Consider the following 24,851-nt stretch of genomic DNA (forward strand, 5'->3'; position numbering starts at 1 on the left):
CATAACTAACAGATCATTTCTTCAGTGAGGCTCCCAAAGCTACAGGTGGAAGCGAGTTCCGTGAGAGCAGAGACATATTCGTCCACAGTCTCTTCAGCAAACTGAGCCCGCGAACGAAATTTGTAGCGTTCGGCAGTTCTGTTGACGCTCGTCGTGAAACGAGTCCTTAGCTTTATGACCGCAACGACGTAAGGATCCTGAGCAGGAGCAGTATCTCCAGCAGACGCGGCATCAGGCTGAGGCGAAGTTCTAGCCGATCCCGTGCTCCTCTGAATAGAAATATCCGGCAAGTGACGATACTGCTATTGGCCTTCCGCGCCAAGACAGTTTAGCAGGATGGAAACTTTGCGTTCACTGGGGAAAGAGTCACCGCCTCAAGTCGTAAGGTAAGTTGCAAAGAGTAAGTACCATTCCTCCCATGGTATTGACGGCTTACCAGGAAGTGGTAGAAACTGTGGTGGAGGATGCAAATTCATCGCAGCGGTTCAGCGTTGAGCTTCGACTGCGCCAATATGTGGTATCGTAGCTCTTTATTCCAGAGCCTATACAAAATGATCCTTCTTCGTCGTTGCCCGAACTAGAATGTTCGCTCGCGCTCGAGCCAGCCAGCAAATCGCCTTCCTTCACTTCACTTATACTACACAACACAACAGCTAGGTCACTGGATGACACGACACACTTAAAAGCGTGAAGAATGTGCACAGCGTTACCGCCTGCTTCGGACTTCCGGCAGGTTCCTTTCCCTTGTAGAGATCCACTTTGTGTGCACAGTCTCGTAAAATCTACTGAATCCTGTCACGCACTGTCCTCGATTTAATTCCGTCATCGTGTATAAAAGGGTTGTTATTGTTCCAAAACCTGAACACGGTGTTGCTTCGGTCTGCAGTTTCGCTTCCAATCGCAGTCCAAGCACGTAGAAAACATCAGTTACTATTGTACGCTTTGACCCAATCAGTTACATGATTTCAACAAGAATGCTTGAGGTTTCTGATAGAAAGGTCAACTTAGCATAAAGTACTGCAGAGTCTCCCAACATCAGGTTCCGCATTTTCTCCGCTTTCTTGCCTTTGAGGGAAATGGAGTTCATCAGTTGCTTGAGTGATTCACTTCTTTGGTGCAAAACCGAGAAGCCTGAGAAGGTCACCATCGGTGCAAAATTCGTTTCCACCGAACATGAGAAAATTTTACCTCCGTACGTTTGTCGGTGCTCTTCGGTAACTACCGAAAACCAGGAACCCTAATCATAGCCCATACGCAATGAAAAAAAAAAAAAAGTGACATGAAAATTCAGCTTTCCAGTCTCGTGAAATATGTTCGCGTACATGAACGACCATGGCCGGCGTTGTCAAGCCCGTACCCAGACGGGCCCGGTCGCTGAAACTCGAGCCACGCCCAGGCCCGCATTACTGAGAAACGTAAATCCCGGCACGGCCCGGGGGCCGGGCCAGGCTTGGACTTTCGGATGAGCCCGGGCCCGTGCAGTGCTCTAGATTGTACTACAAGCTTTCAGACGAAGTCCGTCCACCTGATGAAGGCCGGACTCCGTTGGAAAGCTTGTACCACAATAAATATACGTTTTCTCTTTGTGTTCTTGACCGAGTGTAGTTATAGCGTTGTAATGGTTTGCCTTATTAGTATTTTTGTAGTGTTATAGTGTTTTTACTCTTTTCTTGGACATCCCAAACATTGACATGGAACTTGTTTTATGCCTCTTGTACGAACCAGTATGTGCTGTGTAACTGCACAGAGTAACGTCTGTAGCAGTTGCGTGTTTAAACTTTCGTGAATCAGCATTGGTGCAAGCAAAAAGATCTGTTGTTATCTCAGCTGTGTCTTCAGTGTCTTGTCTCTGTACCTGTCACCGCATCTTGATGGACTTGGCCTTGTCTGATTACGTTCGTGATCCCGGATTATTACGCATTCTACATGTCGAATATTAAATGCTCATTTAATATTCGACGCGTACGAAACGAACGCTTTTTCTGTCTGGTTCCTTCTGGGTAGCGGACGGCTCCGTCACCTCCCATTTGACCTACTCGAAATGCAATCCGCGGTCAAGGAATATCTTCAGTGAGCTTCAGCGGAATTGGTCTACGGAACCCCACTGTGTGTCCCCGTAGATATCCTGACTCCGAGTGGAGGTCGTTCCACGCCATTCCCCTGCGTATATGTGGAAAATCATCGGAAATTGTTCCTCGGTATCGCCGCGGTCCCCCGTCGCATGTCGACACAGCGTACAGTCTTCGTTGATCAAGACCTTCGTGACGCCACGCACGTCTTCATCAGATCGGACAGTGTTAAAGGCCCCCTTAGGCGTTCTTCAGTGGCCCTTACCCAGTACTATCCAGCACGACAAAGCTGTTTGTCTGAACCGCCACGGCAGGCAGGATACGATATCATACGATATCTCGACCGTGTTAAGCCTGCCCACGTCACACCTCGCATCTCACTTTCCTCGGTACTTCACTTGTCCACGGCCCCTTCGCCGCCCCAGCGGCTCTCGAAGCGCGTCATCGGATCATCCTCTAGATCGACCGTCGCAAGCCCTGCTCCGATCTAGGTGTGCCCTGTAGGGTCCCCGCTTGCACGCTCAGATGCGTGGTCAAATAACAATAAACGCTCGTGTCTTATTTCATCTCTGGCTGGCACAGGTCACGGACCTACTCTTTTCTTGGTCTGCTGCCCTACAGGTTCTACTGTTTTACCGACAGATTCTGTAGGCTTCGTTGGGTGTTTCACGCATCACTCTCAGGGTAGGACATCTTCGTAGATGCACAATACGGGCCAAAGGACGGCGATGACAACAACAACAACAACAAGAACTTTACTTCGAGATGAGGGGAGTTTCATCGCCAAGGGCGATACTCTACCCCATTGCTGATGGTGAGGCGGGGAATGGAATAAAGGACGGCGATGAGGATTGTATAACAAATCGTGCTGTCTGTATTACCGAAGACCTACTGTTCGTGATGCCCATTGCAAACGTGTGGAACTCAGGCTTGAGAATTCTGAAATGAGAAGTGGTTGCCCGCGCCGACACTTAGAGTGCAGTCTTGTAGAATATATTATAGATATTTGTAGAAGATGAATCAAGATTTATAGAATAATGAATAGACTTGCATCAAATGTAAGTATATTTGTGAAGACGGGCTCAAAGTTGGAGCAATTACGATCGAAGAATGCGGCAACACTCCATCAGAAATGCTGATGGTCCAACAGAATATTTTGGTGGAACATAAAATCAGCTTGATGGCCCATTAGCATGTCCTAGTGGTCGGACAGAATTACTAGCGGTCCGGCAAATGCTGTTTCACTGTCCGTCAAGTGGGCCGTGGGTGGTCTCCCGGCACGGTCCACAGCTAGGATGGCAATTTGTGCTGCCGGCTAGCAACGCGGCAGACGCACGGCGACGAGGACAATAAGGGGAGAGCGGCGAGACTGAGACCAGATGATTTTCGTGCGCATTTCATTTTGAAGTAAAGTGATTGTACCACTTATTATTCTATTATCTATACCTTCTTTTATTCTATTGTTTTATTGGTCATTAAGGTTTACACCTTCACAATCTGCGTGTGCGTGTGGTCAACAACAGCGATTCTTGCCTAATTGATACCACGTTGGATTTCGTTTCAGTCATCTGTACCACATCCCTATCGTCTACCCTGACAGCAGGCGACCCGATATGGTCTATCCCATCAGGTATAACGACATCTACTGGATGACACACGTCCAGGGTAGGTTACTTTTCACAAACGAGAGCACTTGTGTTCCTTCAGCCGTTCCTAAAGTTTCTAACGATGACAGGTTGTCAAAAAGTCAAAGGGTCTTAATGTTGAAGAATACACGAAAAACATTTCAAACAATCAATAGGAAGACATTCTGCGTTTGCGGGGTCCCCACTCATCTCATCACGTCAGAATAAAGTTGTTTGTTTTGTTCTTTGCAGAATCTTTCAGCCACCAACGTGACAACCAAAGTGCCCTATTTATAAATCCTGGCATGATTGGCTACTTTGTTATAAACTACGACGAATACAACTGGGCGCTCATCGGACAATTTCTCACCAAGAACCCAAACGTAAGAGGATATCCATTTTCGTGGACTTGATCGTACTTGATCGACTTCTGTCCACAGATGATGGATCCGGGATTGATTAGGCAACTGCTCGCCAGTAGTTTTCACTTTTACAGGTAGGCTTGTATCCTGAAATTACAACTCTTTAATATCCCATGTGTTTCGAATCCCAAACGGCGCTTGCGTAGCGTTGCGCTGCGCAGCCGTCTGGAGCCGCCAACTGCACGGTGAACTGTTTAAAAAAAAAAGCTGAGCTAACCTGTGAGAAGTAACTTAACCTAACCAAACCTTGGCCACTTTGCTGCTCCGATGGTGCCACCACACTAAGTAACATTTGCCAAAAACCTGGCTTTTCTTAAAGACCATGACTTCTACGGAAGTCAGCATAACGCAGTACTACGAGATTTGTGAGTAATATGCATTATTGATAACTATCAGCCCCTTCCCCCAATCTTCATATTAAAGCTTTAATTTATGAATCTGGGCTTGTGAACGTCTGGGATTTTGAGCAGTGGATTGTTGACGGTGAGATATCGCTGCCTCTACAGCGCTCGCGCCAAAAAATGAATGGAAGAAATAAATAAATGGCGGTTCTTTTGTTACCATCACAGCGGATGACAATATTCCTTACCCAGGAATGACATTTTTCGAGGATTACGCTTATGCAGTTGGTCACACAACTAGAGTTCAACTTGCAACTGAGGTTTATTCAGTGCAGTTCAGCAGTAAGTCTGCAAACCGCACTTGTTGCGACAGTTGCTAGCGGGTTAGCATTCTGTTCCAGAGTTTGTCTTTTGGACCCCGAAGAAGGATGCCTGGAATTTTGTGCCAGGATGCAATTTGCTTTTTGTCCGCGAGGAATGTTGAATACGGCCGTTAAATGTTAAATGCCGAGATTTCGGCGCACATTGAAGAACACTAATGCGGGCATCCACTCGAGCGTCTCTCACGACTGCAGTGCAAACAATTATAAAGTCACACTTAACAAAGGCGAACTAGAAATAGGAAGAGGTTGGCCATTTGTTGCCCGCGACTTTTCACTTCTTCTGTTGCTCGTTGTCCGCGTGTCCCTGTGCATTCTTTTACCATGTTGAATTCAGAAGAACACGGTCTCCACCTTTGTTAGTTTTGACATCGTCATAATTATGTTATATTCGATCTAATCGCGTCACGCCCCGCGTGGTTTCGTTCAGGCTGAACGAAATGCTACCGTCCTCTTATACCAGATAACTTGGTTAGTGCATCAATGTTCCATATACAAGGTTTACCCTAAAAAGTGCTGAAGCGCCATTTTTGCAGGCCGGTTACGCGACCAGGCCGACATGTTGTGAGAAAGTGCGCGGAACTACTGGACAAGCTATTACATAAAACAAATGAAGTTTTTAATTTGATTATTATGTAGATTCACCCTATTTTTCTAAGTCCTTTTTTGGAAAATGAAACAAACGAACTTTGAGATGTAACTCGCCCATTTTAGATACGCAAATGAGCCGATACCAGACATACACACTTCTCAAGCACAGGAATGACATGAAATCAGTCGCGCCTTTCCGATCGGGTCTATCGCTACAAAACACGTGACCCTCCGACGAGGACGTCTGTCTCTCCCACTGCGCTCGAGAACTACTTGATGTTTATTCCAAATACAAGGGTCATTAATGGTCGACCGTGACATCTAAAAAGAACATGCGATTCTTCAGAACACTCAGTGAGTAAATGTAATTGAATTAACACTCAAGCAGGACGAAGTCCATTCCTTCTCGGGTCACAGGCACGTGCACTTTACGCGGTGGCAGCTATCACGGTGGCGAGCAGCCCAGCTGATATCTTGCAAAGATTACAGGCACAGTACATGGGAACAAAATATGTCATGGAGAAGAGTGTACGAATGCTGCAGACAGTTTGGTGAAGAACAGGATATGCTAACTAATGAACTACATCGGCTGCAGTCATGCCATGCTGGAAAAAGAAAAGGAAGAAATGTGAGAAGGTGGAAGGCGGTTGCGGCTGCTGTTAGCCACTTTCGCTGACGTTGACATTGGGTCCGTTTTGTTTCTCTGGAACGCATTCGATGTGATAAAACTCCTTAATGTGTGATTTCTTTTAATTTCGTATCTGTGCCTCGACGCAACCGTACAGACGTGGACATATGGAGAGAGGACAGCGAGAAGCAGTTGGGACATGAGTATTGTTGTAATTAATTAATAATTGGGTGTTTACGTCGCGAGACAACTGAGGAGTATTGTTGTGCGTCCTGGGCTGACTTGAGGGGTTCTGTGCGGTGTGTGTGTGATTTTCTGGAGGTCTGTCACAAAGCACTGAGAAAACCTTAGACACACAGAGAGGCGGGTTCAAACCGAATGTTCCGCACTACTCTGGCTACGTCGACGTGCGGACGCTTTTGCTCATTCGGTAGAGGCCACTGACCTCTCGGTGTAGCTGCACAGCGCGCCCCACGTGGTGTCGCCGGCGTCGTCCGGATGCCAGAGCCGTTTATAGAGAGAGTTTGGCCATTAGGAGGAGCCTGACTTAAAGCGCGTCATGCGACGTCACGGCTAAGCCACCTCCCTCGCCGTGCTCTATTGTTGTCCCGTTGCCAGCCGGTCGCTGACGCCATATTGATGCTGATCGTTGTTTACGATGGAAGGCGGAAAGACACGTGCGTACATTGTCCTTCGAAAGCCCTTCGTCCTTGAACTCTTTCAGTTTGGCAACAAAGCCCCCTTTATCACAGGCGGCAGTGGGTCATAAGCCTGTTATTCCTGTAGATTGCATTCATTGCGACAACAAAGCTGACGGACAGCATCAATATGGCGTGCACCAGATGGCTGATAAGCGGATTCTACTTGGATTCATGCTTTTTGGGCGGCGCAACGACGACTCTGACGTCAAAATAGGCTCCACCCACGAGGCGGCATAAGATCAAAGAATGGCCAAACTCTCCCTATAAACGGCTCTGCCGGATGCAGCCCATGCCGACCTACCGGCGGAATTGCGGTCGCACCGCACAGAAATCCTGCACGGCCACAGCCCAAAGACAGCCCTCGGTCTGCTGCAACGCTATTGCATTTCGAACGCATTTGGCAGAGCACCGAAGAGTACAGTGATATTTTTTGTTAATAAGAAGTTAGAGTACAGCAGTATGCACAAGGCAGTTGCAAACGCAAGTTAACAGTTCACAAGATAACAGTTCAGAAAGCACAATAAGCAAATCGCGCTACTTCTTTCAATTCATTGACATAATATTTCTGACCTTTGATTTGACAGCTTACTTTATCATTCTTCCACCCTCTATGTTCAGCAGAGTTGATCCAACGTTCGCTTTCCGCATGCCACGAAACACCTCTCGTCAAGGTGCTGCATTAATCCACCGAATGCGCCTCGATGTGGCCTTTACAGCTCAGTGGCGTTACCGCTTGAGACAAGTTGACACTCCCACCTGCTGCCACTGTGGTGTGCTTGAGCATCTGGAGCATATTCTTCTTCATTGCTCCCACTACCAACCTTCCCGAACCACTCTCTCCGAGTCTCTTCGTCAGCTGGACTCTCGCCTCCTTCTCCCTGTCGAAATTGCTTGGTCCCTGGCCTAATCCAGCCCAGCAACGCTCTGCGCTCAGAGCTCTTCTGACATTTCTGGACACCATCGGACTTCCATCGCTATTGTGACGGGGCTCGTTATTTTATTTCCCACATTCCTTCCCGTTACCTTATCGTATGGTTTTCGTGTGTGGGAACACGAATTGTCTGGTGCTCTAAAGCTCCCTAATCACTGGGAGGGAACTCCGAAGCAAGGAAGAGACTTACATTGCTGGTGTCTTCGTACGTCCTTTGCTATGTCTCGGGGGTCCATATCATAATATATGTCCAGCTGGCATGCATCTTATCTTTCCTTCGGGGTGATTCGGGACATGATCCCGCAATGCCGCATTGACCACCTCCGTGCATCAGGGCATAATCGAGGGACCGAATCCACATCTTGACGTGGCGTCACATTGGACACTCTCCCAGGCAGGACAGCCCGTTGGCAGCCGCGCGTACTGATGGTTGGCGAAGATCATGAGAAACCGCGCGCGTACCGCCTCCCAGTAGCGGTCCTATGCGCACGTTTTGCGACACTGGGAAGATAAAGGCCCTATCAAGTTTCCCGGTATCTGCTCCCGACTCTTTCCCGACAGCGTCCCATTACCCTGCCCTCCGGTCATTCCGCTGTAGATTTTCTTTATTTAGTTACAGAAATTGATGATCTTCTATGAATGCTAAGGAGAAGTAACATGAATGACGTTTCGTTTTATTAAGACATGATGAGTTGATTGTGCACTCTCAGTCGAGGACAGCTGTTTCGTCCTAGACAGCGCAACGACAATTGGGACTCCTCCGGATTTTCCGCGCCTCCTTTGCTACCACGAACGAGCGGACACTTTTCCCCACTCGGCCATGCTGCTGGTCGCTCAGCGTCTGCACAGCGCGTCCGAAATGAAGCTGTTCGCGTCGTCTGGCAACGTACACGTCGCTGAGTTATAGCGCAGGCGGTGTGCTGCGGGACAATGGGACAAGTAATGGAGTTCTTAGATGTGCTGCCATTGTCACGAGCACGAAACTCGCGGTACGTACTCCTTTGCTGGATAAAGTGAGACGCTGAATGCATTTTGCGTCGTAGGAAGTAATAATGAGGTAGAACCTTACTGCATGGTCCCCACGAGGACGAATTATTTCTGTTCTGATCGATGATTGTCCGTTTTCAAATTTATGTGCGAGCGCTCAAACAGGCGGCAACCTGTCGGCAGTGCCGGCTGGAACCGGCATCCACGGAGTAGGCCGGGCCCATCCTGGGTGGCTTACAGGGACTCTGACCAGAAGTTCGACAAACGTTTCATTTGCATCTATTACCAAGGTATAATATGCCCGAAATTTTTTGGCTGTGCGCGGCGGCAAAGTTTGCCAAACTTGAAGCTGAAAACCGGCTTGGCTTTTCCTCCTCAACTCGCGCAATCGGCGCCCAAATCCAGCCTGTTTGTAGTGGATATCCGCAAATTTCCGTCTCCTAGACGCGTGCATGATGCTTATGTTTCATTGGGCGCCCGGACTGGAAATTCTGTTGTTAGTGAGTTTGTGAAAATTGCGGCATCCGGAAAGCGATCTTCAATATGGACGTTAAAGCAACAAATGCGGAGACTTCATGCAAGCCTGGAACTTTTTGCTGACCTTTCTGTGATCGAGAAGGAAATTCTGTGTGCTGAATAGTTCGGGAGCCTCGCTTTCGAAACTTCGCCGATGTCGCGAATGCGAACCGAAGTCAAAGCTCTACGAACATCGGTCACAGATGAAACGAACAGCATCAGTCGCTTGTCTTCGACAGACGGGTAGCGATCAGCTTTTTAAGGCACACTGTGATCGAACATGTAAACGTTCTATGAAATTGTGTGTCCTCATATTTAATGCGCACTTGCTGTTTAAGGTGCCGGCGAGGCTGGTGTGTTATAATGCGGAAGGAGACCGAATGCTTGTGCTGCAAGGAGCTCGAAAGCACTGCCGAATGACTGCAGTATGAGTGCGTGCATTACAACCCACGCAGATTCCCAACTTCTATGCCTCAATACGAGTGTCCTGAATGTGGCATATTTTGAACTCGATTCAGTGAAAAAAGAAAGTTGGTTTCTAAAAGAATACAGCATGTGTAGTAATATACAGCGTGTGTGCAGATAAACTGCAGTGGCTCTCACGTACATGTAGAAATGCCACTGCACACACCGGTTACCTATTTGCCTAAACTATATTTTATGTACATCTGTGTAGACGATACAAATACACTGCGTATCGCCAGTTTGCAAGGTGAGTTTGGCACAAGCTTGGGGAAAACAAGAGCGGTCATCCGAGCCTGTGCAGTGAACAGGATCTGGCAAGCCTTCCCCACAAAAACTGCCACAGGCTTCAAGTATCCAACATCCTCACTGGAGGTATCTCTTCGCACAGCTCGTCTATCGCATTTAAAGTAATTCAGCATCTATATTTAGGATGATATATGATGATGATGATTCGGGTTTTTATGGCGCATGTGCAACTAAGGCTATAATGCGCCAATACTGTGAGATATGATCTCTTTACCAGTTAAAAGCTGATATAAACATAAAAAATGTACGTGAATTCAGATATCTCTTAGGTATCCAGTGTCCCTAAAAAACCTTGTAAACTCTGCTAAAACTGACAAGTGGCTCATCGCCCAGTAAAAGGGCTGGGTGAAGAGGAATTCTATACCGGTAGAACTCAGAAAAATGAGTTTGGCGATGATGTTCCTGGAGAGGGCAGCCGATGAGAATGTGAAGAATAGACTCTGCTCAGCACAGTGCACACACTGAGGTGGGTCCTTCAGGAGAATTAAAAATCCATGTGTGAGAAATGTGTGGCCGATACGCAAACGAGACATGACTACTTCATAAAGCCTCTCTTTGAAAAGTCCTGCAGGCTTGCCTACATTACACTTGATCAAGTGTAATTTATTATTTGTCTGTGTGTCCCAGTCATGTTGCCATTTTAAGTTAATTGCTCTACGCAAGGCAGACCTCAGATACTGTGCTGGTACGTCAAAGGGGGTTATGTCACCTGAGAGTGCGTTGGTAGCCGCTGTGTCCGCGAGCTCGTTACCGGGTATCCCGACGTGGCACCCAGCAAAGTGTCAAGAAAAGACCTCTGTTTATTATGCGGCTAGACAGGTGTTTTGCTCGCAGAACGAGCAGGTTTTTTGGTGGCTGCAGGCTACATATAGCCTGCAGGCAACTAAGTCAATCAGTGTACACAACTGATGACCTGATGGAAAGTCGTAGTATATGATTAAGTGCCAAGATTATGCCATAGACTTCTGCGGTGAAAATGAAGCTGTGTTTGGCAATCGATCCGATCTACAAGATATGTCTGTAACCATTGCACATGAGACACCGGTGTCCGTTTTGGAACCATATGTGTAAAATGCGACGTGGTCCCCAAAACCTTCTTTTATAGACAAACTCTTGCAGGAGTACGGCTGTGGGGGTTTCGTGTTTCTTGTACTGCAATAAAGATGTATTGTGTTCGGGCTGTGGTTGCCACGGAGCAATCCTCCCACTAGTTCCTACAGGCGTAGAATCGTACTCTGAAAAACTGTGTGTTTCAATTTCCTGCAGGATTCGCAAATTGAAAGGAGGTGTACATGACGGTTTGTTAAGAAATAACTGTTTGCAGCGTGTCTGAGTAACACAAGAGAAAGCTGGGTGCTGTGGATAACTTCGTACTTTTAGTGCATATGTGGAGGCAAGGTAAAATCTCCGCCTTTCTAATGACCACTCGTTGCACTCCACATAGAGACTCTCGACCGGCGATGTGCGAAACGCTCCCAAGACCAATCGCAGTCCCTGGTGGTGGACAGGGTCTAGAGCTTTCAAGACAGACTTTCGTGCAGAGCCGTACACGACAGATCCATAGTCAAGCTTGTAACGGATGCAAGATGTGTAGATGCGACGCAGAACCTCACGGTCTGCACCCCAGGATCTATGTGACAAGATTTTGAGAATGTTCAGCGATTTCCCACATTTACTTTTTAGGTTCCTTATGTGAGGGTTGAAAGTGAGCTTGCGGTCAAAAAGTATACCCAGGAATTTATGCTCAGATTTGACCGTAATATCTTGGCCATTCATTTTAAGTTCTGGCTCAGGAAACATACCCCTTACTCTTGAGAAGGGTACGCAAACCGTTTTCTCAGGTGAGAAGTTAAACCCATTCTCAGATGACCATTTTCCTAATTTGTTCACACAGAGCTGGAGTTGTCTCTCACATCTTGAAATGCTAGTAGAAGAACAAGATATCTGAACATCGTCAACGTATAGTGAGTACATGACGGATGGCGGAACAGCGTGGACAATAGAGTTCATTTTGACTATGAAGAGTCTGACACTCAGAACGGAGCCCTGTGGGACACCGTTCTCCTGAATAAAAGAACGTGAGAGTGATGTGCCCAACTGGACTTTAAAGGTTCTGTCCTGTAGAAAATTTGCGATGCAGCGGAGCATACGACCGCGTACACCGAAATTGTACAAGTCGCGAACGATACCATATCGCCATGCTGTATCGTACGCTTTTTGGAGATCGAAAAATATGGAAATACAATGCTGTTTTCTGACAAACGCCTCCCTGATGACAGTTTCCAGCCGCAGCAGATGATCGGTGGTTGAGTGGGCGGCTCTAAATCCGCACTGATACCTATCGAGACATCCATTTTCTTCGAGGAAGTACATCAGGCGGTAGTTAACCATGCGCTCGAAGGTTTTGCCTAAACAACTTGTAAGGGCTATAGGCCTGTAGCTACATGCATTGGAAGGATCTTTCCCTGGCTTCAAAGCTGGGACGACTGTCGCCACTTTCCAACGAGATGGGAGTTCACCCTGATTCCAAACTGAATTGAAAATGTGCAGAAGACCTTCTAGTGATATTTTTGATAAGTGCTGCAACATGCTGTACGTGATTCGATCTGTCCCAGGTGCGGTTTGTTTTGGAGACGACAGAGCACGCAGCAGCTCCATCATACAAAATGGTTTATTAGAAGCATGGCTGTCATTGGTGCCATGTGTAATTTTGAATTTCTCAGCATCTTTGACTTTTCAGAAATCCCTGGTGTAGTGAGAGGAGGAAGAAACACTCTGGAAGTGTTCTCCCAACACATCTGCCTGTTCTTCTAAAGTTTGGCACACCGTACCATTCCTCTCCAAGAGGGGAATAGAGAAGCTTGTGTAATTGCCCTTTATTTATTTTAAGTCGATCCTACACAACCTTAGTTGGGGTATTGCTATTCAAGGAGGAGACAAAACCCTTCCACGATTCACTCTTTGCTTGTCGGCGTGTCCACCTAGCTTTTGCTCGAGCTCTCTTAAACGCCAGTAGATTTGCTGGGGTTGGATACCGCCGGAACGTGCCCCAAGCACGGTTCTGCTCTTTTCGTGTATTTCCACAATCACCAGCTCCCGTGGCATAGTGGCTAGGATGATCGCTTTCCACACCGAGGCTGGGATGTGACACGGGTTCGAATCCTGTCACCGGCTGTGCTGTCTGAGGTTTTCCCTGGGTTTTCCGAAGACTTTCCAAACGAATGTCGGCACAGTTCCCCCTGAAGTCGGCCCAGGACGCATACTAACCCCCTGTCCCCCACTCCTTCCTGCTGTCCTTTCTCCATCTGTCCACGTCTGTACGCCGCTCATAACCACAGCCGCTTCGCGGCGCTAACACGGAATTTTAAAAAAAATCCACAGTCCTCCGACCACCAAGGCTTGCAACGCCTGGGCAGTTGACCTTATGACTGTGGAATGGTCTTGGTTGCTGCTTTTACAAGAATGTCTGTTACATAGTTATTTGCGTCATTAATGTTCAGCCAGAGGAGGGACTCTATAGAAAGTGTGGCTTCTTGTTTAAAGAGGTTCCAGTCTGCTAACTGTATCTTCCAACGAGGTGGGCGGGTTCTAATAGCACCTGATGGTCGATTGATCTCTAAAACGACAGGGAAGTGATCGCTACCATAGGGGTTTTCGTCCACTGTCCATGAAATGTCCTGAAATACAGATGGACTGCACAGCGAAATATCAATGGCTGACAAGGACTGCGAAGCAGCATTAACATGAGTAGCGTTTCCTGCATTGAGCAGGCAGATTGGCATGGAGGCTAATAATTTCTCAAACATTTTACTTCGGGTGTCAACTTTGGAACAACCCCAGAGCAAATGATGCGCATTGAAATCTCCCAGTACTAGAAAAGGCGATGGGAGCTGATTAATAAGATCCTCAAGCTGTCTCTGTTCGACCCTGACTGATGGCGGTAGGTATAAAGAGCATACCGTCACTACACGGTCAGTGCAGATCTGTACAGCAATGGCCTCAAGATTTGTGGAAAGTGGAACGTCTCTCGTAAGAAGTGTTCTGGCCGTGAGAACCACACCTCCGGAAGCACGTGCCGTGTCCGTTCGGCCGTTACGATAAACGTTCTACAGTCGGAGGTGGAAAGGGGTGTCTGGAATCAAATTTGTTTCTTGGAGACAGAAACACACAGCATGATGTTTGTCTGCCAAATCATGGGCGTCATCAAGATTTTTCAGCAAACCCCGGCAGTTCCACTGAATAATGCTCTGGGAACTCATAAGAAATGTACAGAAAAGGAAAAGGAATATGGACTGAACGACTAGGCGGACAAGGCGTAAAGACCTTGTGGAACAACTGTCCATGAATGCGGAGGGATTAAGGAGCTTGTATTCTCGGTGGAGGAACCCTTTGTTGTTGTTCCTTGGCTTTTCCTCCTCGTCCTTGGCCAGCTTTTTTCCCTCTTTGTTCCTTGCCCATGGAAAGACTTGGTAGACTCGAAGACGACTTCTGAGAGCAGCCGTCGTCGTCATCGAGATCCATGCTCTGACTCGTGTTTTAAGACAGGCCCATGGCAATCCCGTCCCAAACGGAGGGGGATGCAACAGCCTCCTCTGAGGTTAACATTGCATCTCCCTGGCTGTTCGTCTGAGAGGCCACTGGGGGAGAACCCTCAGTGTCCCTCTCTTCGTGTTGGGGAGTGTGGAGGGGAGCCCCAGAGGTCTGGGTCTCCACCGATACTCTGAGTGGCGCCACTCCCCTGCGCACCACATGAGAGAAGGTTCCTTTCTTCTGGAACGCCAATTGTGCCTTTGCTGCGTTGTACGTGATATTTTGCTCCGTTTTCAGTTTGAGGATCTGTTTCTCCTGCTTCCAACAAGGACATGATCTGGAGTAAACACGGTGGTTACCGTTGCAATTGGCACACTGAAAGTCATTGTTGCACGACTCTGATGAATGGTCTTTGCCGGCGCACTTAGCACAGACGGGCTGCCCACGGCACACCTGAGAACCGTGGCCAAACCGCTGGCACTTGTAACAGCGCCTCGGATTTGGGATATAAGCCCTCACATTGCAACTGAGGTAACCAGCTTTGATTGTTTCTGGCAGCTTGTGGAGCTTGAAAGAAAGAATGACATGCTTTGTTGGGATTTCTTTCCCATCCCTATGCATGACGATTCGTTTTGCAGCTACTACGCCATGCTGTTGTATGCCTTCTTGGAGTTCCGATTCTGAACAGTCAAGAAGGTCGCTCTCAGAAATTACTCCGTTAACAATGTTCAAACTACGGTGTGAACTTACAGTGACGGAAATCCCATTGATGCTTGTCAGTGAAAAGAGTTGCAATGCTTTGTTCTCGCTTTTCAACGTGGACTTGGGTGGACGTGGATATCTCCAGAGCCCAGTTTCTTTGCATTGTATTCTTTACCGACGAGCAGTTCGAGTGCTTTCGCTATTACGAAAGGAGATATCTTTGACAGTGGTCTTGTGTCGTCATTAGAGTGGACCACGAGAAACTTTGCAAACCGTGGTTCGGGAGTTGAGATATTCAAATCAATTTGCTGGTACTCGGCGCAGAACCGTTTCCGCTAATCATGGATCAGTCCTGGATCAGACCCTTATAGAAAACAGCTTTTCTGAGCCTCAGTGATTGATTCCCTTGATTGCTCTCTGAAGCAATACTCATCGTTTTGGTAGCAAGTGGGCTTACGTCTGATAGTGTGGTTTGGAATAGAGGGAGCAAGGAACATCTCTCTAATGGTCTTAAGAAGGATATCACCATAACCTGTGAAGGCACAGCATTTCATATTGCTTTAAAGGGACTGAAAAGTGAATATAAACCTATCGAAACTTATGTGCAGCGAAAAGCTTGAACCTTCAAAAGTTCAAATGTCAAAGAACTTCGCTGAAATTGATGTAGTTTTTCTGTATTCGAATGTAAGGGACCTAGTAGGAAACCGAGCAGTCTGTCAACAATTGCATGACCCCGCGCCATCTGTCGAGGACGCATGTAATACGCGCCATTCCGTTCGCTAATCCGGGGAAAACGAAAATGGCAGTGGGCATTTGTGACCACTTTCTACATCGAGAATGTCGAGCCTCTTGAACATGAGTGCGCTGGTATTCCGCATTCGATAACTGTCGCTCACACAGTTACCCAGGTTATAGTAATCTGGAAGTGCCTTAGCTATCTTGCAGGAAATTGCTAATGAATCTGAGTGTCTTTTGTGGAAACAGGTTGTAAATGCCTTTCTATCCACCCTTCTTAGTTGCCCTAGCAAGAGCAAATATGTAATGCTCAATATCTAATGCTAGCACATTATTTGCTTTGAGTGCTCTCAGACTTCTGAAATGGAGCTACCTCGTGCATACGCTGTGCCATGTCGGCAGGAAAATAAATGAGATTGTCTTTACATTTGAAATTGACCCTCCACTGCTTCATTTGACTGCAATGAGCAATAAGAACGATTTCTACAATGTAATGAGCTTTGTGAAACAACTTTATTTGAAACTATATTCAAAATGCCAGGTAACAACCTCATAATGTAACATCCTTTACTGCAAACACCGCTTAACACAACGATTAAAAACACAGCGTAAACGTTTTGCCGCCTATCCGGGTGGCATCATCAGTACAACAGAGGCCAAAGACGAGCACATCAGCCTACTTATCTGAGAGGGCGTCACGCACAACCGATAGGGGGTCACGGTTTGTATTACAGGCTGATGCATCACGTCTCATAAACCAGGACTCTGATATTTCTAGGGCCACATCGCTAGTCATGTGCGAAGGTTACCGCGCCATCAAAATTAAATGAATGCCCTTTAGGCCAACAATGGTAGACTAACTGGTTCCTGGTTCGCGTAGCATTAGTAGCCCTGGCAAGGTCCCTTGTATGCTCTTTTAGTCTTGTCCCATGTCTTTTGTCTATCTCGCCAATGTAGGTTGCATCACAGTCTATGCACTCAACCTTATATGCACAGTCTTAATGCCTGATTAACACAGTGCCCGCTAAACGGCGTATGAAACACATTGCATAAAAGGAATGCACACCACTGATTTGACTCTTTCGATGTTGTTTTTGACTGTTCTCGGTTGTAGCGATCATGCCATCCGTATAGGCGACGAAACGTTTACTATCTTTGTTCTTAATCGTTATGTTAAGCCGGTGTTTTCAGTAAAGAATTTTACAGTAAAAACTTTGCTTGAATGATCATTAGTGGGGAGCTTCATACCTTGGGTCACTACACTAACAATTGATTGGGGTAATGTGGTGAAATGGGGTAATGAGCCTTTTAAACAATTTACCTGGTAATATATTTATTTATCTCTCTTCACGAATTGTTGCCACGGTTGCGGTTAGTTAAGAAGCTGCATATCCAGTTAATGGTATAGCAGGATGAAACTTTAATGAGGCTAGTTTGGCCAACACGCGAGCATAAATTAGTGTCAAAGGCCCTTTAAAAAAAAAAGAAAGAAAGAAAAACGGCATCTACGTGGACCCAGATATCAAGATAGCGGAATTAGTTCACAGCATTTTAAACTATGTTTGTTTTGCCTGAATACTCTTTTGTAAAGCCATATTGGAACTATTAAAAAAAATGAAATTGATAGACCCAACATGGTTAATAACGTGCTGGTATACGAGGTGCTCCGTTGTTTTACAGGGAACCCTGAAAAGTGGAGCTGGTTAATAGATTGTAGGAGTATAGTTGTCACCTATTCTGAAGACAGGAATTAGCTTGAGACCTATGTCCTCGACTCAGACACATAACAAAGCACCTTTCACACAGATTAACGCATCTTCGTTCCAGCACTTCCACCTTCAAATGTTCATCGCCGCTGACTGGTTTGTCATTCTTGTAACACATATATTAATTGAAATGCAGGCGAGGTGCATAAGGGATGCTCTGAAAGAAAAGTATTTGGTTTTAGTCCCCTTAAAGGTGTTGCAACACTTTCTCTGATGTGCTGAAGCATAATATACGTATATGCATCGTACTCATTATGAGAACACCGTGGAAAAAAATTTTTCTCTCGCTAGATTGGTTCGGCAAATAGGCGCAGCCACAAAACGACGACCTGCGGTGTGACCTGACGGACCCCTCTGCCTCATTTGGCTTGAGAGACGCACGTCTTCCCTCGCTGCTCCTGTGCGACGTCACCAATGTCGCTTCTTCGGGGCCGTTTTTCTCCGTACCTGCTCACGTCATGGACCTGAAAACTTGAATATGGGATGATGTCGGGTGATAGAATAGTTTTTCGTATTTATCTGGGAAAGCTGGAAACCAACTGTCACAACACCTTTAATGTTTCCGGAAACGAAAACAAACTTCACAGTGACTATTCTTCTGAAATGAGCAACTCCAGAACTAAAGTAGGAAATATACCTGACCATGTCATTGCATCCAACTGAAACCTGGCACTCCAGTTGAATAATGGCAGTTGAAGATGATGGTGATGATGATTCAATTTTAATGGCGCATAAGCAACTGAGGCTACAAAACCATGGTAAAATTGTGACTATAGTTAAAAATCAGACAATTATACTAGAATAATATACTTCGTAAATTGATATATAAACAAAGACATGGTATGACAAAGAAAAGACATGGTTGAAGAAAAGGCCGCAACAATTGTCGACATTGTGGTGTTGAGTATGCCATACTACGTGTCGTTATGTACGCTAGATATGTTATAGCATCAAAAGTACAGCGACATACACACTCAATATGTTGTGGGGCTATATGAAACCAGTACATACTTACGTTTCAAACTTCCTTGAAAAAGGCAGTCCAGGTCTGTCTGATTTGTCAGACTCGATACAAAGCCAGTAAGCACAGTGTGGAATGATTCATCTTTCGAAAGCAGAGGTGCAGCCACCATGGCCCTTCGTCATCTCAATGCTTCAGAGCGGCATATCCGAGTAAGCAATGAGAAGGCTCACGTACAGTATAACTGGGTTCATGAAGCGCAGGGTTCTGTGGGATGCGTAAGAAAGCATACATGTTACACAACAGCTACGAGAATGATCGGATGCACTTGCATGGTTTCCAGTACGTAGACTTGGAACTGAAAAATAAATGTGCTAACCTTGTTAAAACTACTTTTCCGTCAGAACTACACGAGAGCACACTTGGTTTTTTTAGATGAAGGTTCAAAAAATTCAACTTCAGCATTTGCAGTACATCAGGTCTCGATGCTCCTTTGAGATGCAGCACGCAGAATTTCGCCGAGGCGAGTGTTGCGGTTCGTTGCTTTGCAGCAGATCAAGAACGGTACGCTGCAATGATAGGTGAAACGTTCAGAATATGACGAAGAACTCCCAGAAAGGCAGGATGAGCCAGGGATCACACAAGTTCCCAAGCTCGTCATATCACTCGCGACCATTACAGCCTACCGGATACGGCACAATATGGAACGCCATGCACAGATTGAAAAGGCAATCGTAGAACCTACTGCAGGTGTTAAATGCAGGGTATGTTTTTCTTTTCGAGACTCTGTAACAGAAGCATTAACATATAAATGTAATTTCATGAAGGGAATTGAGAGGGTATTGCGTGACCACGTGCCCGCCTTTTTTTAGACTGTGTCACATTGCTTTTTTTTTCTCAGATATTATTAATGACGTAGCTATCCCTGTGACAAAAGTTGAATCGAACCTCCTTAATATGACACTCGTTAATACGACATCCCCGCTTTATGATCCTTTTTCTCAGGTTCTGTCCCCTTCCAATGGCCTCCGCATGTAACCCTTGTCTGTTAAAATGACATTTCTTTATGTGACAATGACCGGTATTTTTATCGAAACTATGGGCGAACTATAATTTACCCTTGTCACAATGACAGTCGGTCTCTGAAGACTGAACTTTCGGTTCCCCTGACCTATAGCGGCCAAAACGGGGGCTCGCTTTCGGAGTGGCTCACGATGCCCCTATATGACGTGCTTAAAAGAGCAGTGTCCTTGGTCATATAGTCATAGTGACCTGTTGTAGTCATACGGCATTCATCGCGCCATGTCTGAGGAGAAGCGCAAGCGAACAGAGTTGACTGCCGGAATGAACGTAATATCGGGAATTAAGCTAATCAAACGTATTTATTAGACATTTAAGAAAAGTATTGTACATCCTTTCAAAACGCACTATTATTCGTATTCTGTTACCAGCTTACGCAATATTCTACTTATAAAAGCTTGCATAAAGGACATGGAATGACTCGTAATATGTGGTATTCGTCAATATGACACTTCGCTTCGTGACCAAAATCTCGCGGGAACGGCCGTGGTCACATTGACGGGTTTCGACTCTACATTCTAACGATCTAACTCCTCCGAAGCTAAGCATCTACGAGGGGTGTTCAAGTCAAACCGGGAATTTCTGTCTCCTTAGTGTACAAATGGCTCGCGCTACTCCTTTTTCGCTATTTTTACACGCGACAAGCCTCCGCGTTCACATTGTGGTGGTCCAAAGTTTGTGCAAAACAGAAGAGACGTGCTGGACAAGATGACCGACAACGAGGTGAACGCGCACATCGAACAGCGAATTGTCATGAAGTTTCTCGTGAATGAAGGCGTAAAGTCATCTGAAATTCACAGAAGACTTCAGGCTCAGTATGGCCACGATGCACTCAGCCGCAGCAAAGCGTTTGAGTGGTGCAAACGGTTCCGAGACGGCCGTCCATCAGTGCAGGACGATTTCGGCCGGGGCGGCTCAGAGCCCAGTGTCAGAGTTCCTGAGAACGAGCGCCTGATCCTCAAGGACACACTGATAACATGTCTCGAACTGGCTCGAAAGGCGGACCTTTCTGTGGGAACGTTGAACACTATCATTCATGAACACCTCCAGTTTCGGAAAGCCGGGCCTCATCACCAAAGGAGTACTTATCCTACAGGACAATGCCCGCCCGCATACCGCGCATCTCACGACACGCACCTTACAGGAACTTGGCTGGGAGTTGCTGCCACATTCTGCTTACAGTCCAGACCTCGTCCCCAGCGATTTCCATCTCTTCGGGCCACGTACTGAAGGCGTTCCATGGGGGCCGCCACTTCAGCTGCGACGAGGAGATCGAGAATGCGATCCGATCATGGCTGCTACGCGCCGGTAAGGATTTCTGCGCTGCTAGCATCCAAGCTCTCGTGAAACGCTGGGACAAGTGCATTAGTGCAGCTGGAGATTACGTTGAAAAGTAAAACTAATTTCTCGCCAGTAAGTTCATTTCACTTTTGCGAAAAATGAAAAGTCCCGGTTTGACTTGAACACCCCTCGTACATGGAAATATAGTGAAATAGAAGTATGGATAAACCGTAGGCTACTTGCCTGTGTGTTCAGCCGACATTTTGCTTTAGCACCGTGGGTAATTTAGTATTCGTTCTCGCAGTATGCAAACAACTGTTAAAACGTCGTTTCTACGACATCACACAGGTACACGTCGCAAATATACCTTCGCGTACAAGCATAGCGTCGTCGTTCTTTTTGCATTCACATAGGTATATGTAACTGAAAAAAATATTTTAGAATTCGAAAAGCTCTATTATCTAGGGCGCTGGGAATAAAACGAGGGGAACGGGTAAAGAAAGTAAGCAGTAGCCAGGAAGGGGAAGCAGTCAGCCTCCTTTCCACCTGTAGGAGCTGGGCTGCGCAGATGCTACGTTTTGCTTCTCTGTGTGCGTGTGCAAGCCACACCTTTCTTACGCTGCATGATTTTGAACGCCTTAGCAACATGTCACCTAGATTAGTTTGTGCATGTCAAATGCATCCACATGGGGCCATCTTTCTGTAGTCGCAACGTGATTCCAGCGTGATTTCCTGGTCCTATAACCGCTAGATGCTGGGAAAATTCAGGAATGATTAAGAGCAAGCAAGATGGCTGCGATGAAAAAAAAAACAACTAGTCAAGTAAAAGTTCGTTCTGCCGGAGCAAGAGTTTATCAAGGGAATCGGAGATACTGGCATTTTCAGGTAGAACCCTACAGCTCGGACACAACTGAGCCTGTTGCTGATTTCTTTTTGTGTGTTTCTTCCTTGTCTCGCGTTTTCCTTGTCTCTTCGCATATCTTGATGCGCTTTATGAGGCATGCTGTCGTTCGGTACACTGGGCAACCACAGGTTCCTTTAGGGCAGGGCCTATGAGGAAACACGACGTGAAAATACTTGCGTCACTTTTATTTCGAACCAGTATCGTTTCGTTTAACTTTTCCCAACTTGAAGCAATGCTAGTATAAGCTGAGTAGCTGAGACGGTAGCGGTATTCCATTGCTTAGTCTCAGTAGCAGGTGCTGCACACTGTTCGGATCACTCCAAGTTACGTATTTTATTTTCGCCGTTCAGGGCAGGCCAGACAACCATAGCCAGCCATCTCTGGATCTGGAACTGCCTGAAGAACGTGGCTGATATGATGTACTGGTTGCCGTCCATGCCATATATACGTGCTGTGGACGGCTACCTGGCTGGACTGGACAGTGACGGCAGCTACGGCGTACGTACAAAGTAGTATACCTTACAGGGACCTCAGAGTTTTCAGAAGGTATAGAGCTTCACTATAAAGTTTCCGAAAACATGATAAGCCAATTACCTGATTCCTGTTTGGTGGCTGTCTGTCAGCAAGTTGCTGATATTCTATCTACTGACAGACATACAGAATCTGAATCGGAGGGCGCTTGCGATTTCCTAAAACTTCCTACTAACTTGGGTATGCTCCCTGCTAACCATTCGGCCACACGGAGACTCTGCCCCCTGTGTAGCCCAGTGTATAATTTCTTATGCCGCCAAGCATATACTACTAAGACTGTTAACTTTCAGGATCGACTTATAGAGATCATGTACCAGTTAATCCAGACGATATCGTTTAGTACGTCAGGGAATTCCCCCATTGTGGACCGGTAAGTTATTTCCTTAACAGAATCAAGGATTTCATACAAACTAGTCATTTCAGGCAACTGACTGTCAGCACTGTAAAAGATCTGCTGTGCGTCCTAGATCGCCCAGAATGCGTCCAACCTGTCCTGGGATTTTGGAATAATGAAGAGCCTCTACTGAACGATTACACTGCCTTCCGAAAGTGTGTACAACATTAATTTTATATAGCAGTAGGATGTTGATCAATTAATTTCCAGTACGTTCATTGCATATACTGAAGTGACAGTTTGATTCCTTTCGCTGTTTTAGAAGCCAGGGTTGTGCCAATTGAGTCAGGTGTGCATGCCTTACGCAAAACTTAATGCAGGACGGCCTAGGCTGCCTCGGCTGCCAGCCACCTGCTCATAAGTTGCCCTTGACGCACGGTTCTCCGCGACTATAGACGGGTAGAAAAATCCAGCGAACCAATAAGGGAGTATGAAGGAAAGTGTCTCAGGACAAGAGCAGCCAATATTTCGAACATATACTTTATTCAGGAGGCACCATCCTCCTCATTGGCATGGTACTTCAAGGGCTAGGGGTGACGTGTGAAAGGTTCATGCGAATTGTGTGTCAACAAACCAGGGGAAGAAAAGGTCAATTCAGTCGCTTACGGCCGAGGTGAATGTGCGCCTTTGTCATGATGTGGAGTGGATTACGTGAAGGAGGGTATCATAGCTCCAGACGCGGTTACAAAAATGCGAAGTTCTCAGTGAACCCAAGCAGCACAATGTACTGAAAGTCGAGTGCAATAGGGTGGACGGGTAGGTGGAAGGCCTTGAACAGACTCGTGAAACTAAAGAACACTGATAAGACACATACCGTCCACCCCTATTGCACTCGACTTTCGGTACATTGTGCTGCCTGGGAAGTGCATAAAGAACGGGACGAAACTGGATGACAGGCAGACATGAGGGAACGTTCCCAAATATAAGTAGGTCAGTGGTTACGAAGCACACTCCTTTTCTAGAACATATATAATTATAGCACACAGTTGTGACATGCAGAAAAAAAAGTGGCGTAGTATAAACAGTGGAACACTATAGATAGAAGGGCATAGGATAGGAGGAAGAAAAAGCTCTAGGCGTATCTTCTTTAGACGTGCATCTATGGTGCCTTGTGATTTGTTAATACCGAACGGGCGAAGGGCGTTCAACTTGTATATCAGATAAAACTCCCTGTCACATCCGTCGCGTGTTGATTTGAACGCGGATTCTAGTATACACCCAAGCAGCACAATGTACTGAAAGTCAAGTGCAATAGGGGTGGACGGTATGTGTCTTATCAATGTTTCTTAGTTGAACGAGCCTGCTCGAGGCCCTCCACCTACCCGTCCACCCCTATTGCACTCGACTTTAAGTACATTGTGCTGCTTGGGCAGTCATGTCTCGCGTATCCGGTGTTCAGATATCCGGAAATCGTTATCTGGACTACATTCCCGGGAATGAACTTGCTACCATTGAATTTTGTTTCGCTTATCCCGAACTCGTTGTCCGTATCTGGACCCCAAGTACGGGGACCAGTCTTCCAGGACCTATGCCATTCTGATTCGCTTATCCGGGAAAGTGCCAACGTCCTCTGCCACTGACATGTGCTACGTTCACAAAAGGGTCACACCTCAACAGGGCATTTGTACTGTTTTACCTCTTTTGGTGTGTGCGGGCACGTGGTAGAGATGGTAGACGATAAGCGGAAGGGGCTCCCTGTATCCACCGGGTGGAAGAAATCCACATGTGAACGTCAATGCCCAGTCCGCCCGAAAGCATCGCCTGTCTTTTGGCCTATCCCAAAGACATTTGCAAAAAGACAAAACATATGCGCAGGCCCAACTTTCTGAGACATTACCCTTCTTTGAACAGCAGGGGGTGCTGTTGCTGTCACCAAAATTCTGTCAAGCATGTGCCTACTGATTTCTTGTAGCTCACTTCGCGTGAATTTTTTTAGTAACTATCTTTTCCTTGTTTCCTTTTCTGTATCTATAAAGAGGTTTCCCAAATTTTTCGGGTTTCCCCG

The 24,851-nt window shown here is 46.5% G+C and overlaps 1 protein-coding gene across 1 annotated transcript in view; it reads left to right on the forward strand.

The window, feature by feature from the left end:
• LOC135386986 (endoplasmic reticulum aminopeptidase 1-like) overlaps positions 1 to 24,851 on the forward strand; it is a 142,173-nt gene that overhangs the window by 97,018 nt on the left and 20,304 nt on the right. Inside the window, exons 13-18 of the mRNA XM_064616440.1 lie at positions 3,634 to 3,734; positions 3,947 to 4,077; positions 4,135 to 4,190; positions 22,272 to 22,419; positions 22,743 to 22,822; positions 22,876 to 23,001. Coding sequence (XP_064472510.1) covers positions 3,634 to 3,734; positions 3,947 to 4,077; positions 4,135 to 4,190; positions 22,272 to 22,419; positions 22,743 to 22,822; positions 22,876 to 23,001 — 642 coding nt within the window. The remainder of the gene's footprint in view (positions 1 to 3,633; positions 3,735 to 3,946; positions 4,078 to 4,134; positions 4,191 to 22,271; positions 22,420 to 22,742; positions 22,823 to 22,875; positions 23,002 to 24,851) is intronic.

Source organism: Ornithodoros turicata, chromosome 3 (assembly GCF_037126465.1).
Source record: "Ornithodoros turicata isolate Travis chromosome 3, ASM3712646v1, whole genome shotgun sequence".
Taxonomy (NCBI): Eukaryota; Metazoa; Arthropoda; class Arachnida; order Ixodida; family Argasidae; genus Ornithodoros; species Ornithodoros turicata.